The 16,023-nt window shown below is 38.0% G+C and overlaps 1 protein-coding gene across 1 annotated transcript in view; it reads right to left on the bottom strand.

Annotated features, from left to right (window-relative positions):
* KCNMB2 (potassium calcium-activated channel subfamily M regulatory beta subunit 2) overlaps positions 1–10,494 on the bottom strand; it is a 33,002-nt gene extending 22,508 nt beyond the window's left edge. The window contains exon 1 of the mRNA XM_039254322.1: positions 10,439–10,494. Coding sequence (XP_039110253.1) covers positions 10,439–10,494 — 56 coding nt within the window. The remainder of the gene's footprint in view (positions 1–10,438) is intronic.
* Positions 10,495–16,023: the final 5,529 nt, after the last annotated feature.

The raw sequence follows: 16,023 nt of genomic DNA, 5'->3' as shown, positions 1-16,023 counted from the left end.
CCTACTTTATCACATTTACACACTTAACAAAGACCTTTGAAAGGAGTATTGTCTTAAGTATGGTAAATGAATATGGATACCTTTTTGTTATGGATATTTTAAGAACATCTTCAATCAAAAAGTAAATTCTTCTTATGAATATATTCTTTTTAGTAGCTTTGGAAGATCTCTGATTTTTTTTTTTAAAGCTAAGCTTCCTAGGGAGACTGAGTCTCTTTATAAATATATTCTTATGAATATATTCATAGATTTATCTTTCTTGACTATGTGTGTGAATATATTCTTCTAATAGAAATAACAAAATTTGGCATTTCATTTGGGAGAATCTCAGTTTATGCTGATTTTTTTCAAAACCTTTTTAGAGTCATTGTCATTTTGCTAACATTTTAGCATCATTGAGATTCTTCTGACAAATTTCATTTTGACTACTTTGATAGATTTGTTAACTTTATCAATTAACCAATAGTTCTTTTAACTATAAGGTTATGGTAGTTAATTTTGAACAGGAATTTTAACAGCTTTTGAAGATTTTTTGAAATTTTATTTCAAAATATTTTTTTTTTTGTCCTTATAACATCATCTTACAAAATGTTTAATTTGTCTCTGCTCTGGCCCTGTTATTGCAAAGGGAGGGTTCTGGGTAAAAATGGTGGGACCCTTTGCTGGGGGAAAGTTGAAGAGGAGAATCAGCATAAGGCACAGATTGGCAGTCTGCTAACCCTTAAAACTATGTAGGATTACATTGAGCACACTGAGTTTTTGGTACATAGCTAAATTTAAGAAAATTATCAAAATGATTGGCCAAATTTTGGGTGGTGGCAGTGTGTAATAGTTTCAAGCAAATTGGCCATCACTGTGTTGAGTATTCCTTGAACTGGGCATTCAGCAGATTGATGGTAGATAAACTATCCCAGGGCTATGCTTTATAAGCATGAAGGTGGTGTAGAAGTGTGCCAGTTGAAGGCCATAACTTGATTTCAGTGGTGATGGTTAAGGGTCCTATAGCAGACTGAACTGAGTTTCTGATGAGCAAACAATTGAGAAAGAGAAGAGTATCTAGGCAGAATGTGACAGAATAGGAGTAGGTGAGTATGGCTGGACTCTAGGATCTGGTGGGTAAGGGATGGAAGGCAGCAAGCTAGTTAGTTAAGCAGGGGTCAGAGGTAAAGGATCTTGTGTGTCTTCTGCAGTTAGAAGAACCATTAAAAGAATTTAAGGAATGAAATGATATAATTTCATTTGTACTTTAGAAAGATCACTCATGTTAGTGTGGTTGATTACTTAGAAAAGTTTACATCTTGGGGCGCCTGGGTGGCTCAGTCGGTTGAGTGTCCAACTCTTGATTTTGGCTCAGGTCATGATCTTACAGTTTCATGAGTTCGAGCCCCATGTCAGGCTCCATGCTGATGCTGTGGAGCCTGCTTGGGATTCTCTGTTTCCCTTTCCCTTTGTCCCTCCCCCACTTGTGCTAACTCTGTCGCTCTCAAAATAAACAAATAAACATAAAAATTTTTAAAAACCAAAAAAAAAAAAAAGAAAAAAGTTTATGTCTGAGGCTAATTCTAGAACTCTCCCAGTGTTTCAAGGGTTAGATAAAGAGGAATTGGGAAAAAAGCAGTGGCAGAGGAGATGAAAACTTAGATCTGAGCATCATTGCTTTCCAGAACAAGTAACACTGTGGGTTTTAATGAGACTTTCTCATCAGAGAAATAACAGTGAAGGTGCTGGAACACAGAGAGGGCAGGAAGGAAAGTCTGCAAAGGGTATGGAATCTGTGAGAGGTGAGGGGGCCTGGGAGGCATGGGAAAGATATGAATAAAAGTAAAGAATTATGTGTATCTGAAGTTACTTGGGGGAGATGCTTCAGAAACTCGTATATATTACTTAACATAATAAATATTTATATTTATGTCTTTCTGGCCTAATGAATACAGAGCTACTTAACAGTGAGAATCAGACCATATTTATCTTTGTAGGCTCAGTCTCTTGCATTTATTAGGGTCACAAAATATGTTCCTTTTATGTGGGCTAGATATGGCTACAACATGCTTAAGTTGTGAGATAGCCAGCATTAGGAGGCTAAATGACCAACTGAAAACAAATAATCAGAGAAACATGGCTGGAACAGACTCCTGGCTTCTTTTTTCTGTCAGTGTCCATTGGACTCTACCACCAACAAATTTAGTATTACTTCCAGAAAGACTTCAAGATTTTGAGGCACTCAAAAGTCTCTCATTTCCAGACTTCAAGGAAAAGAGCCTTCTGTTAGATCCTTTTGCGGGGGGTGGGGGTGGGGGGCTGGAATCTATGGGGCAGTGGAAGGCTGAGTGTCAGGTGTGCTGAAACGAGCAGAGTTGCTATATATTTCTGCTCCGGGAACACTAAAACTGTTATCTCATATGGCAGAGCTGGGAGTGGCATTGATTAAAACAGCCATTGCTCTGAGGTGGATGGAGCTAGAATGTATTATGCTAAGTGAAATAAATCAATCAGAGAAAGACAAATGCCATATGATTTCACTCATATGTAGAATTTAAGAAACAAAACAGATAAACATATGGAAAGAAGAGGAAGAGCGAAAAGAGAGGAATAAACCACAAAAGACTCTTAATGATAGAGAACAAACTATGGGTTGACGGAGGGAGGTGGGTGGGAGATGGGTTAGATGGGTGATGGGTACTAAGAAAAGCAATTGTGATGAGCACTGGGTGTTATATGTAAGTGATGAATCACTGAATTCTACTCCTGAAACCAATATTGCACTGTATGTTAACTAACTAAAATTGGTATAAAAAAAGGAAAAAAGAAATAAACTTTAAAGGAAAACAAAACAAAACAATCAGCTATTTTTCTGTCTTTTGTCCACCAAAGCCTTCCACATTTTTGAGATGTGCTTCTTCATATGTATATCCTCTTCTTCTATTACTTCCAGATTTCATGTCTTCTCTTCCTTGAGCTTTACAGATGTATCTCTCTCTCTCTATATATGTAGATTAATTTAATTATTCTGTTTCCAATCTTTTAAAGTACATCCCATTGGGAGAAATGTGCTTTGCGTCTGGGAACAAATGATAGTTACTTTTAATATAGTCATTAACATGAGAGGTTTTGTCCATGAACCTAATGTTATTGTAAAATTATTAATCCACAGGACTTCCAAGGAAGTCTTGAAATATTATTTTATGAATAACAGACAAAGGATGAAAGCAAAATTATGGAGAAAAAAGTAGGAGTTACTTCTATTTAGTCCTGTCTTTAACTTACCAGATCATACATTTTCTGAGTGGTATCTTAATTTTTAATTCTTAATTTTTAAACATATTGTAGCCATGTATTTTTATTTTTTACCTGATCTATTAGCATTGATCTATTGATCAATTGGAATTGATAAAACTCTTTAGTGAAAAATATAGAAAGAAAGAAAATTATGTGAATCAGTTAGCTAAGTTAGGGTGACTTTATAACCTAAAGAGTCTTTGAGAAGTTTTGCCTTTACACTGACTACATTATTTGGTTCTACTGCAAAGTGGTAAAAATAAGTAACAAAAAATAACTAGAATGACTCTATATATGGAGATAAAAATAGAGTTCCAAAGAACTCATGGGTCATAGAATAAAACATGATAAAGTAGGACATATTTAGGAATGAATTATAACAAAAACACTGTAGAGCAGCTAATGAGATGTGACTAAAGCAATACATAGTAAGAAATGTATAATATTAAATGCCTGTATTAGATAAGAAAGGAGCCTAAAAATTAATATGGTAGGCACCTAATTTAGGGAGTTATAAAAATATTAAGAGAATATATTAAAAGAAAATATGAGGGAAATAATAAATAATAGAAGATATATTAAAGGATCAATGAATTCAAAATTAATTTTTTGAAAAGACAATGAAATATACAAACATCTGACAAGACTGATCAAGAATAAAATAGAGAAGGGCCAAATAAATATTAAGAATTTAAAAACCATAAATACAAATACAGCATGCATTAGAAAGATAATAGAGGATATTTAAAGCACCTTTATAGCAAGGCATTTGAAAACTTTGGATACATAATTTACTGAAATATACAGTAAATTCTTATAAATATATAACTTACTGAAACATATTCAGAAACAACTAGAAAGTCTGAATAGTTTAAATCATTAAAAAATTGAATCATAAAATTTAAATATCCTCATAGTGGAAAATCATTCTGGAGTATAGAAAAAGATGGAGTGCTATCCAACCTAGTTAAGAGGTTAGCAAATTTTGATACTAAAAGCAAATCAGACAACACAAAGAGGAGAGTATTGGACCAATTTCATTCATAAACATGAATGCAAATACTTAAAAAACAAGTTAGCTCACTAAATGTAGTGATATATAAAAGTGAAGACACATCACTATCAATTTGGGGCTATCCCAGGAATATAATGTTGGTCGTCTGATTATCTATTAATGTAATACATAAACATATTAAATGGTTACCATTATAAGAAGAGAAACATATTTGATGATACCATCCATTCATGATAAAAAAAAAAAACCCTCTTAACAAATCAGAAATAGAAACATTTTAAAAAATGTTTATTTATTTTTGAGAAAGTGCAAGTGAGGGAGGGGCATGGGTGCGAGGACAGAGGATCCCGACCGGGCTCTTTGCTGACAGCAGAGAGCGGGATGTGGGGCTTGAACTAACAAACTGCGAGATCATGATCTGAACGCAACTTGGACGCTCAACTGACTGAGCCACCCAGATGCCTCAGAATAGAAACATTCTTAATGTGGTGAATAGAGGAAATACCAATAGTAAACCTGATACATAATGGTAAAATATTTAAAGGATCCACTATGAGCAGGAATGAAGCAAAGATATTCACTATTATCTGTTTTATTTGTGGTTTACTAGCTAGTATAATAAGGCAAGAAAAATAAAGGAAATGGTATATTTAATGACAAAAAGAAGCAAAAAATGTATTTTTCACTAATGATATGACTGAAGAAAATACAAAAAAATCTATAGATTAATTATTAAAGTTAATTAGAAAATTAGTATAGTTGAAATAAAAGTTGATATACCATTTGCCTTTCCACATGCCTGTAAAGGCAGAAAATATAATTTATGTTTATTCATTTATTTTTTGAAAATAAACTTAAAAATTAAAAAATCAAAATACTTAGGAATAAGTCTAATGAGCTATGTGCAATTTCTCTTGGGAGTATCTATGAAGCTTTATTGGGAGATATTAGGGAAGACAAATCAATGTAAAGATTAATCATATTCATTCAGCGAAAGACTTGATGATATAAAGATGCAAATTTTCCATAAACTAATTAAGAGATTTCATAAAATTCCAATAAAATTTTAAGAAATTTTATTAAATTCAAGAAAATTAAAATTTCATACAGGGTAGACAAGACTTGACATGCTGATTCTAAAATTTATATGGAAGTACAAACATTTAAGGATAGCAAATCCATGTCTGATTAGAAAAGAACAAGGCGAGTGACTTTTCCTGTCAGATATCAAGATTATTACAACGCTAAAGTTTGTAAGCTCAAGCGTGCTGTCTATCTGAGGTAGACAAAGTTGGCCAGTGAAATAAAATGGAGTTCCAGGAACATATCCATGCACACATGGAAATCTGATATATGATACATGTGTGCTTTTAGATCACTGGGGAAAGGATATTCTATCTAAGAAAAGGTGTGAGGCCATTTGGTTATCTGTAGGGAAAAAAAATGGATGCCTATTTCACAAAACACAAAAGTCAACTTCAGATGACTGAAGACTAAATTGTGAAAGGCACACCTACAAAATATTAAGGAAATTGTGAACTTGGAGTAGGAAGGGATTTCAAAATGTTCAAAAAAATTGCTAACTTAGAACACATTAAAATAAGAGCATATATTTATGAGAAGACATCATAAAGAGGGTGAAGACAAACTGGGAGAAGCTATTTGCACACAGTAAACAAAGGGTTAATATACATTTTTCAAAGATTTCCTGTAAGTCAGTAAGAAAAAGACAAAAAATTCAGTAGAAAAATTGACTACATATTTGAACACACAATTCACAGAGAAGAATAAAGGAAATAGGCTCAGTATTATTAGTAATCTGAGAAATGGAACTTGAAGGCATAGTGCCCTCTCGATTGGTGAAAATTAAAAATCTGAAAACCTGGGGCACACGGGTGGCTCAGTTAGTTAGACATTAGACTCGATTTTTGGCTCGGGTCTCGCAATTCATGAGTTTGAGCCCTGCATTGGGCTCTATGCTGACAATGCAAAGCCTGCTTGGGATTCTCTCTCTCCTTCTCTCTCTGCTGCTCCCCTCTCCCCACTCATTCTCTTTCTCCTTCTCGCTTTCTCTCTCTCTCAAAAGAAATGAATAAACTTAAAAAACAAAGTCTGAAAACCCTCATAAGGTTGTAGAGCAATGAAATCATATTAATGGCTGCTGTGGAAAGCAATGGCATTACCTGGTAGAGTGGAAGCTTTTGAAGTAAATATACCCAAGTTGGGTATATATCCTAAGAAATATTTGTACAAAGTGTACAAGGAGGCATGGACAAGAGGGATTATGGCAGCATTGTTGGTACAAAAAGAACTAGAAATGATGCAAATGTCTATTAGCAATAGACTGGATGAATAAATGGTAGTATATTCATATCATAGCATACTACATAGCAGAGAAAATGAATTGTACTACTCTACTCACATTGGCACTGATAAATCATAGAAACAATGTTTGGTGAAAAAAGTTACAGAATAATTCATAAAGCATGATTCCATTTATATAAAGCCTCCGAACATTCAGAAGTAAACAATATATTGTTTAAAGATTCAAGTGTGATAAACTCCTGAAGAGAAAGCAAGGGAATGACAAACAGAAAATTCAGGATGGTAGTTATCTCTGGGTAGGGAGGAGGGTGCCATTAGGGAAGTATTCTCAACAGCTTCAAAGATTCTGATTGCTTCATTTTTTAACCTTAATGAAGCGTACTCAGATGCTTATTATATCCTCATCCTTTGTGTGTTAACATGATAAATATTCCTTTATATCGTTCACTATTTAATAAAAACAATCCAAAGAATATTTGATAAAAGCTTGGCTGTACTGTCCTTAGCTGATAACCTCTCTCTTCTTTAAATTCTGAATTAGTTATTGTTGATGCTGTTTTATTGTGCTGCCTACAATTTAGGGATTAAACTAAGCTCACCTAACAAAGAAGTTTGTTCAGAGATGAAAAAGTATTCCTTCATACTGCTGCTGTGTGAAATGGGGGATAAGGATGGAAATCAGTGTTTTGCATAGAGCAGATGATCAGAACAAGGACTGGCATTGAATTAAACAGATGGGGAAAAAATGCAACATTGACTTTAACTTCCCTTGAGCCATAAGACATTTGGTTTCAGGATTTCGGGTGGACTTTTCCTTCTCTTGAGTTGCTCTGCTTGTCTGTAAGCTATTTCCTGATGTTTCACCTCTTGAGGGATCCCAGGGAAGCCTGTGTCCTAACAAGTTTGGCTGTGGTCTGGAGAAGAGGTGGCACAGAGAGGAGCTGAAGAGTTTTGGCTGCCTGGCCCCTGGGATTGCCTTAGGAGCGCAGCTGGGGAAGCCGGTTGCACGAAGGCCAGCTTTGCAGAATAAGAAAGTGCAGGTGGAATGATTGCCAGCACGGCCGGCCGGGCACTGCTGCCAGACAACCTACTTCATTTATTTCCAAATAATTAACTTGAGGACCTTAATTATCGAGATTCATTATCAGCCATCATCACCTTCGTTACCACCATGATTACTGCCACTAAGAGCATCTTAAGCAGCACAATAGACGCTGTTCCAAATCAGGTTTAAAATCAGAGTCTTCTCCCGAAGGAGTCTGTGAATTAGGTAATGAAGAGGAAGGTGTGGTCAAGGGAGAGGTACAGACAGATGCACTATCAAACTAGGGATACTGGCTTAGTGGCAGATTCTGTTGCTGTGTTCATTGGCTGTTTTTTCATTTGACTTTGACTTTCAAGGCTAAAACTGTGCAGATTGATTTCATAGTCTTGGCATTCCTATCCCATAAATAAAGCTTGCTGAAAATTATTTCTTAGAGTCAATACTTTAATTATTTTAAATCTCATAGTTATTGAAATCATAATTTGAAACAAAAAAATTAAAGTAGTAATTTAAGAGTTTCATATAATTTTAATGGTGTAGAATATGAAGCTAGTTATTGGCTCCCTTTAATTCCACAAACATTGCCAACATATCATATCCACGTGGTTACAATCTCCTCTGATATGCAGTTTTCAGGTTTATTTTAATATAACCTTCCCCGCTGTGGGCTTGGCTGTTCATTGCCGTTCTAAGTGTCTCATGTTTGAAAGAGGCTATGGAAGCTCTAGGGTGCAGGGGAGAGAATATGACCTTGAGTTCAAATTCTGATTCCATTACTGGCCAGTCATTGGACCCTTGGAAGTTATTTAAAAATCTCTGAGCCTAAGCTTCCTCATCTGTAAAACAGGCATAATCATTCTCTATCTTATAAATGAGAGTAGTTTATATAAAACATATAGTACATAGCAATTTCTTGTTAGTGTTAAACTATTTGTAAAAATGTTATTCATATATTAAAATATGCTTAATTAAATTATTCAGTGAGAATAAATAGAAGGTGAAATAAATCACACGTCACCTGCTCTGATGAAGCCTTCAAAATCTCAGACAGGTTGGCCACTGAAAGTCACAATATTGCTGTAGAGCAGCACAGTCCCTGTCATTTCTCGCTATCACTGTCAGGGACTTCTTTTTTGTGGTGGTGGGGGGAAATAAGGTGATTAAGTTCAAAATATGAAATTTTCAAATGACACACCAAGTTTTAGTCTTACAGTAAAGATCTTGCTGAAAAATAATTCACTTAGTTGGCTTGAAAGCATATGAACAATAGCTTGATTAAGCACTGAGGAAAAGCATGTGGAAACCTAGAGATGAACAAAGACAGCGAATTTTCAGTCCATCTTCTTGTGTTGTGTTGAGCAGTAGGACTTTGTTCAAACACTAGTTGCCTTCTGGGCTGCAATTTTACCTAAATTTCATATCATTATTTTTCCCATAATTAAGATAGTATAACATATTACAAAGCATTTGGAAAATGGAGAAGTGAAAAACATGTTTTTCCTTCCAGGCTTCTTTTTCCTGTGTGTGTATATATGTGTATATACACACACACACACACACACACACATATATATACACGTGTGTGTGTGTGTGTGTGTGTGTGTACACATAGTGGCTGCAATCATAGATCGTATGCAATTTTTCAACCTGATTTTTCAGTTAATATTATGTCAAAGTATTTTTAAGTGCTAAGTAATATATTACATTCCATGATTTATTTAACAGATTTTCTTTTGTGAATATTGATGTTGTTCCCAAGTGTTTTGCTGTAATATATAGTTACTGGGAAGAACACTTTTGCTTTTGGCAGTTTTCAAAGGATTTCCTCTGTAGGGTAATACAGACTTTAAAAGTAAAAATGTAAGTACCAGCTCTCAAAACTGCATTCAAGTCAACCTCCCTCAGGTCCTTCCTGTGTCCAGCACCATTTATCAAGTCTGGTTTCTGTCAGCGTCTGCAGCAGGTGAGCCTTGCTTAAGTTGCAGTATGCTGGTGTAGGTAGTTGTGTTTCGAACTCCACAAACCCAAGTAATAGTATAAGGCCAATGAGGAAAAGAGAGAAGCAGAAGACAATAAATGGAGAGAAAGCAAATATTTAAAAATGGCCTGAGAATTTTATGGATGGATTTGTTCCCTAAACACAAGTGGGAGGGCTAGACTGAACTGTGTAATTGTCATTTTGTCTTTTATTAACATTGCCTCTGCCTGTCAATCTTTCTTCTCATTCCTCCACTCCTCCCCTGCCCCATGCTACTTATTCTTCTAAGGACCTTGAGGGCTTCATGGGCTTGCAACCTCTTTTCACCCTCTTGCAGTTTCTGCTTTCCTTCCTTGCCATATGTCTTTGAAAGGCAATTTTCATCATTTTGGTTCAGTATTTATTGAGCATTTACTGTATGCCACGGACAGTGGAAGGTGCTGGGAATTCACTGTGAACCACAGTGTCCATGCTGGTCAAGAGATGGCAGGAGGCTCTGATTGAATGGATATTCTGAAAGCAGAGCTGGAGCTAGCTAAGTGGGGAAAGGTGTGTGTATGGGTGAAGGGCATCTCTGACAGGGAAGAGCCTTTGCAAAGCGATGCAGTGGGAGGGAGCACCAAGAGTGTAAGGGAGTGGGCTAGAGTGTCAGAAACCCTCCTCCCTCAATGTAGTGCCCGTCCCTCGTTAACACATGCCAAACATGAAGCTCAGTTGCCTCTTGCTTTCCTACTTACACGCTGTCTGGATAGTCAAGTTAAGTGATTCTGAAAAGCCCCAGGAGTTCCCAGTAATTTACCTTTTCTCATTGTGTCTGTAAGATGAAGAGGTCCGGCCACTGGTCCATATAAACATCTTAGAGGATGTTGGTCCAGGGGCTGCTTTCCTTATAGTAGAAGTCCTGGAGGAATGGCGAAAAGACCTAGAAGGGGAGCACACTGATGTTAAATCTGTTATCTTGAGTTTGGGGAAAGTCTGTGTCAATAGCAACCAACAGCTTCCTTGGATCGACTCTCTTAAACAAGGCAAGGTGTCTGTTGCTATAGGGCAGTGGTTCTCAACCTTGGCTGCACATGAAAATCAATTGGGAATCTTTTTAAAACCCTGTCCCTTCCTCAGAAATGTGTATTCAATTTTTAAAAAGGTTCCTCTTTCTTTCTTTTTTTTTTAATTAAATTTTTTAAAATTTAGACACACACACACACACACACACACACACACACACACACACACAGTGTGAGTGGGGGAGGGGCAGAGCAAGGGAGACACAGAAGCCAAAGTAGACTCCAGGCTCTGAGCTGTCAGCACAGAGCCCAATGTGGGGCTCAAACTCCCAAGCCCTGAGATCATGACCTGAGCTGAAGTCGGATGCTTAACTGACTGAGCCACCCAGGCACCCTCCTCATTGTTTCTAATGCACTGCTAGGGTGGAGAGCCACAGTCGAGCTACTGCCGTAGGGAAACATGGTTAATTGACATTAGCATCACATTCCTTCTCCACAAATCTAATTTTGGTATGGTTTCACATTCTTTAGCACACTGTATTTTCTAAAATTTTCTAAAATTTTGGTTCAGATTTAGATACTAAAATTTGATTTTTCCTTTCCTATTCAAACTCTTTTCCTTGATGTTGACAGATGTGACATATTGGGTGACAAAGCATCGTCTTTTAAATATGCTCTGCTGTTGCCAAAGTTGTGGGTGCGTTCTGTGGTGTTTGAGTCTCTGAGAAAATCACAGCAGTGGAAACAGAAGCAGATACTCTCTGGTTACTAGAGGCTAGGTTTATAGGATCAAGGGTCAGGATGTAAGAAAAATGTGTTCTCTTGGTTAGGATGTGGCTTAGGGGTAAGTCTTTTCATTTCTAAGCATAGCACTGAAAGTAGTTAGTTATTACTATTTGTTTTCTGCATAATCCTCATTTTCTAGGGATTTAGAAATATGAAATATAGAAATCATAATCACATATAAATGTTGAAATAATATTGAGCAAATAGAACAAAGGAAGGAAGGAAGTGATTCCTTCATGATGTACAATCACTTATGACTTTCCTTTTGGTTGAACACTATATTAATGGGAGGCATGAGACTGGAAATATTAGCTATTATATGATATATTAGCTACTACATGTCAGGCACTTTGCATATATTATTTATTCATATATCTTGAGATGTATATTCATATATCCACCTTGTGCTTATATAATGAAAACTGCAAGGTGGATGGTGCTAATATTTCCAGATTACAAACGATGCTTCCAGGAGATATTTGCTTATATTTAGGAAAAGTGAAGCCATGCTTCAAAACCAATGTCTGCTTGCTTCCAATTCTCATGTTCTCCGTAGAAAGACATATTATGATCTTGGCCCAGTGATTCTCAAACTGTAACGTGCTTGTGAATTACCTGGGGATTTTATAACAATGAAGATTCTGATTCAGTGGGGTCTGGGGTAGGGCCCGAGTTTCTGCATCAAAAATAGTCTCAGGTGATGCTGTTGTTGGAGTTCTTCAGAAAACACTGAGCAGCAAGGGCTCAGAGCATGTACTTAGAGTAAGTGGTTGGTTAGAGGTCCAAGTTTGCCACTATCTAGCTGTGAAGCCTTAGGAAAGTCACTTAACTTTGCTAGGACTTGGGTATTTTTAAGTAACATAGAAAGTTTGATATAGAGAACCGTATGATGGCTCTCAGCTCCAACATTTTGTGATTCGGTAAATGGTGGAATGAATCCAAGCACATTAAAATCATTGTGTACTGCCTTTCTGGGACTAGGTCTGGGACTAGATCACCTTCTGCGACTCTGGGGCTAGCGTCTAAGATAGAAGGAACAGAGGCCATGGGGATAGTAGGGGTTTGGTAACCAGTGTAGATGGAAGAGGTCATAATCCCACCTCTGGTCTCCTAGGGTAAATGGTAAGAAAGAAAGGATATACCTGAATGGATGCCCTCAACAGTTATAGAAAGGCTTAGAAGTTGAGTCTGCTAACTTTTTTTTAAAGTTTATTTATTTAAAGAATTTTTTCTAAATGTTTATTTCTGAGAGACAGAGAGAGACAGAATGTGAATGGGGGGAGGGGCAGAGAGAGAGGGAGACAGAATCTGAAGCAGGCTCCAGTCTCTGAGCTGTCAGTACAGAGTTTGATGTGGGGCTCCAACTCACAAGCTGTAAGATAATGACCTGAGCTGGAGTAAGATATTTAACTGACTGAGCCACCCAGGCACCCATATTTATTTTTGAGAGAGAGAGAGAGAGAACATGTGTGGGTGTGGGGAGAGGCAGAGAGAGACAGAGGATACGAAGTTGGCTCTGTGCTGTGAATGGAGAGCCCTATGCAGGACTTGAACTCAAGAACCATGAGATCATGACCTGAGCTAAAGTCGGAAGCTTAACTGACTGAGCCACCCACATGCCCCTGAATCTGCCAGCTCATTAAATGACTCGGATCTGAGATACTGAAAGTTAGTTATGTTCCTTTTTGAAGATCTGTAAAACACATCAAATAGGATGTAGATTAAATCCATTACTAAAGCCAGTTAGCCTTCAGGAAATAAGAATGATGTGAATCTAAGCGGAATGAAATACTCCATAAGAATGTGGATTGGCTTAAACTTCCAGGAAGTCACTTCAGCACAGACTCTAGTGGAGTCTTCTGCTCACCTTAGTCACTCCGGAAGGACCAGGGATGTGGAGGAGACAGAAAAATGGTACACTTTGAGTGAAGGTAAAGCAATAAATAAGTGAGCTCCTACCCTGTTACTGGTTATTAACCAGCGTTTAATTGACACACAATACACATTATACATGCTTTGAAGTCATTCTAAGTGCAAGGAGCTGCAGTGATTTTAATATGCCTAGGATACCTTCAGGCTGTGTGTCGTTATTCTATCATGGCACCCTTGCTCTGTTGTTTGAGATGATATAGAAAGTGGGAGGCGAGAGATACATTCATTCGAATCAGCTGTGTAGCTTGTTAGAAAGGGCTCAGTGACTCCTCAGGTTAGGCCACTAAGTGGATTTGGGGTTTCTCCAGCCCAGTGTTCTTTCATGAGACAAACTGTTATTTAAAACCTGTCAAGTTTGCTGTTAATTAAACTGAAAGGGAGTAGCTGCTTTCAGGACACCAGTATAAAGGTTCTGTGGAAGTTAAAAAACTTTCCAGGCTTCAAAGAAACACCCAGGATATGTTAACGGGAGCTGGCTTGAAGGCTCTCTAATCTCAAAGGCTGTCCTCCTGAACTCTTAAATAATTACCTCAGCTCCACTCACTTTATAAGACAAGGAAATCTCATTTGAATTACGATCAGGAAAATGATACAGAGACAGAAAAAAGTGCTTTATTACAATTTTGCAATTTGGAATCCTCGCATGAGCAGACAACTGTGTTAGGGGTGGCACGAGCTATGAGCGGGGTAGAAACCTGGGTCCAGTTCCTTCACGAAATGACCTAGGACTTGCTGCGAGCCTGGCAGAGCTTTGACTGTATGACTCCAGACGAATATGGTCAGAAAGCCAGCAGCCTAAAAGACCCCATCTCAGCTTTGAATGAAAACAGGGTGTCTGTGAGAATGTAATAATTTCTTTGTCTCAGGAACTTACAAAGGGCCTCTTTCCATTGATCAAGCACACACCTTGTGGGTTTCTACCTCCTTGACTCCGTTTGTGCTTTCCCTCTGCCTCACTTCTCTGCCTGGTAAAGGAGTCCCTTTGTTTCCACAGCCATCTCAGATGTCACCTCTTCTGGGAAGCCTTTCTTTGAAGTTAGCAGCTTCCTCAGCTCTGCTTCCAATTCTTGGTACTCAACTTTTGTTAGAGCAAGGCACGAGCTCTCCTGCCCATAGGCAATCTGCCACCCCTGCTAGGCTGTGGAGCCTTCCAGGGCAGGGCTGAATCTTACATACCTTTATGGCATGAAACAGTTCATGCAATGACACACTGGTTATGCTTGCCGCCTGACCATCGAAGTATCCATGTGAAAGCATGACTGTTGGCATGACTTGGGCCTCCCGTTTTGTGGCTTATGGCTGCTGGGCCCAGCTGAGGCTCCTTCCTGACCACCCCCAAGCTCAACACTGGATGTCATTCCTTCCCCTAAATCCCCCCTCTTCCGGCTCCTTCTCCTGATTGTCGTGCTCCCTCCGTCTCTTTCATTGACTTGGCCAGAAAGTTTCTGTTGCTTGCTGAATTACCACTTGAGAAGGTTTTCTTTAGAAAGGAAGCATGGTCCAAGGAGAGCCAGATGGCGCCTATTTGTTTATTTGCCTCCTGGAATAATCATCTACCAACTGTGTGACCTTGGACAAGTCAGTTTAACACCTCAGCATCTAAGTTTCCTCAACTGTAAAAATGAGAATGGTAACATTTGTTTTTCTGGCTTGCTTGGAAGATTAGTGGAATAACAGATGCCTAAGGACCTAAAAAGTAGGATCAAGGCACATACTAAACATTAGTTCCTTTCTTTTTTCCTCTGTTATTAATTGTTATAGCAAATAGACTGGATTTTATTTATCTGAAAAAAATCCAATTAAGATGCTTTATCCTGGCACATTGAGACTATTGATTTTTTTTTTTCTCCAATGGGTCAGTGGCATTCAATAGAGGAAAAACAGTTTTCTGAGGTACTGAGATCATGAAATCTGAAGTCCTTCCTCATTCCTGTTAATTTCTGGTACCTGTCCTGAGCAGGGAGAACTTAAAGACAGTGTCCCTGAACCCTGGCCACACATTACAACCACCCAAGGAAATGTCTAACAAATACTAGGTCTCAAGCCCGACCAGTGAGGATCATTGGGGTGGGGCCTCGCACCAGAATTATGTATACAAAGCTGCTCAGGTGATTCCGATGTGCAGCTCAGGTGAGAAACACTGCTGCAAACTCTCAGGTTCTGATTTCATTAAAGTTGAGTCCTTTATAGAGAATTGCCCTGTTTCTAGAAGCTCCAGCAGGAGAGTAACAGTTCTGAGTACTGTTCTGGGCAGTGATTCTCCACTGGTACCAATGCCGAGGCCGCGGGGTGACAGCTGCAAGGACAAGTAGCATATGAGGCAGAGAAAGAGCAAGCGGACACAGTTTTCTGGAGTTGGTGGCCTTGAGCTATGCATATGGGATACTCTTGATGCACTTCGCTTTATTAAACAGCAAGCAGGAGCCAGCAGAACTATTTAACACATAATTACATGCCTAATCTTGCATAAAATTGTAACACTAATGACATCACAGCAGCAACTTAAAAGGTCACTCTAAGCACAGAAATTTAGGAATGCTTCTAATCTGCGAGACTCTATCTTTGCAGACGGCAAGTTATATGTTCTCCATAGGAACTGAGTTGTTTTGGCTTCAGGGCCTTTGGAGGGAGAAGCCAAATGCATGGTGATAATTTTAGACCT

The sequence above is a fragment of the Hyaena hyaena genome, unplaced genomic scaffold (assembly GCF_003009895.1).
Source record: "Hyaena hyaena isolate Hyena2069 unplaced genomic scaffold, ASM300989v1 scaffold_477, whole genome shotgun sequence".
In the NCBI taxonomy this organism is placed as follows: Eukaryota; Metazoa; Chordata; class Mammalia; order Carnivora; family Hyaenidae; genus Hyaena; species Hyaena hyaena.
The sequence above is the reverse complement of the archived record's forward strand: the minus strand, read 5'-3'. Positions and strand labels throughout refer to the sequence as shown.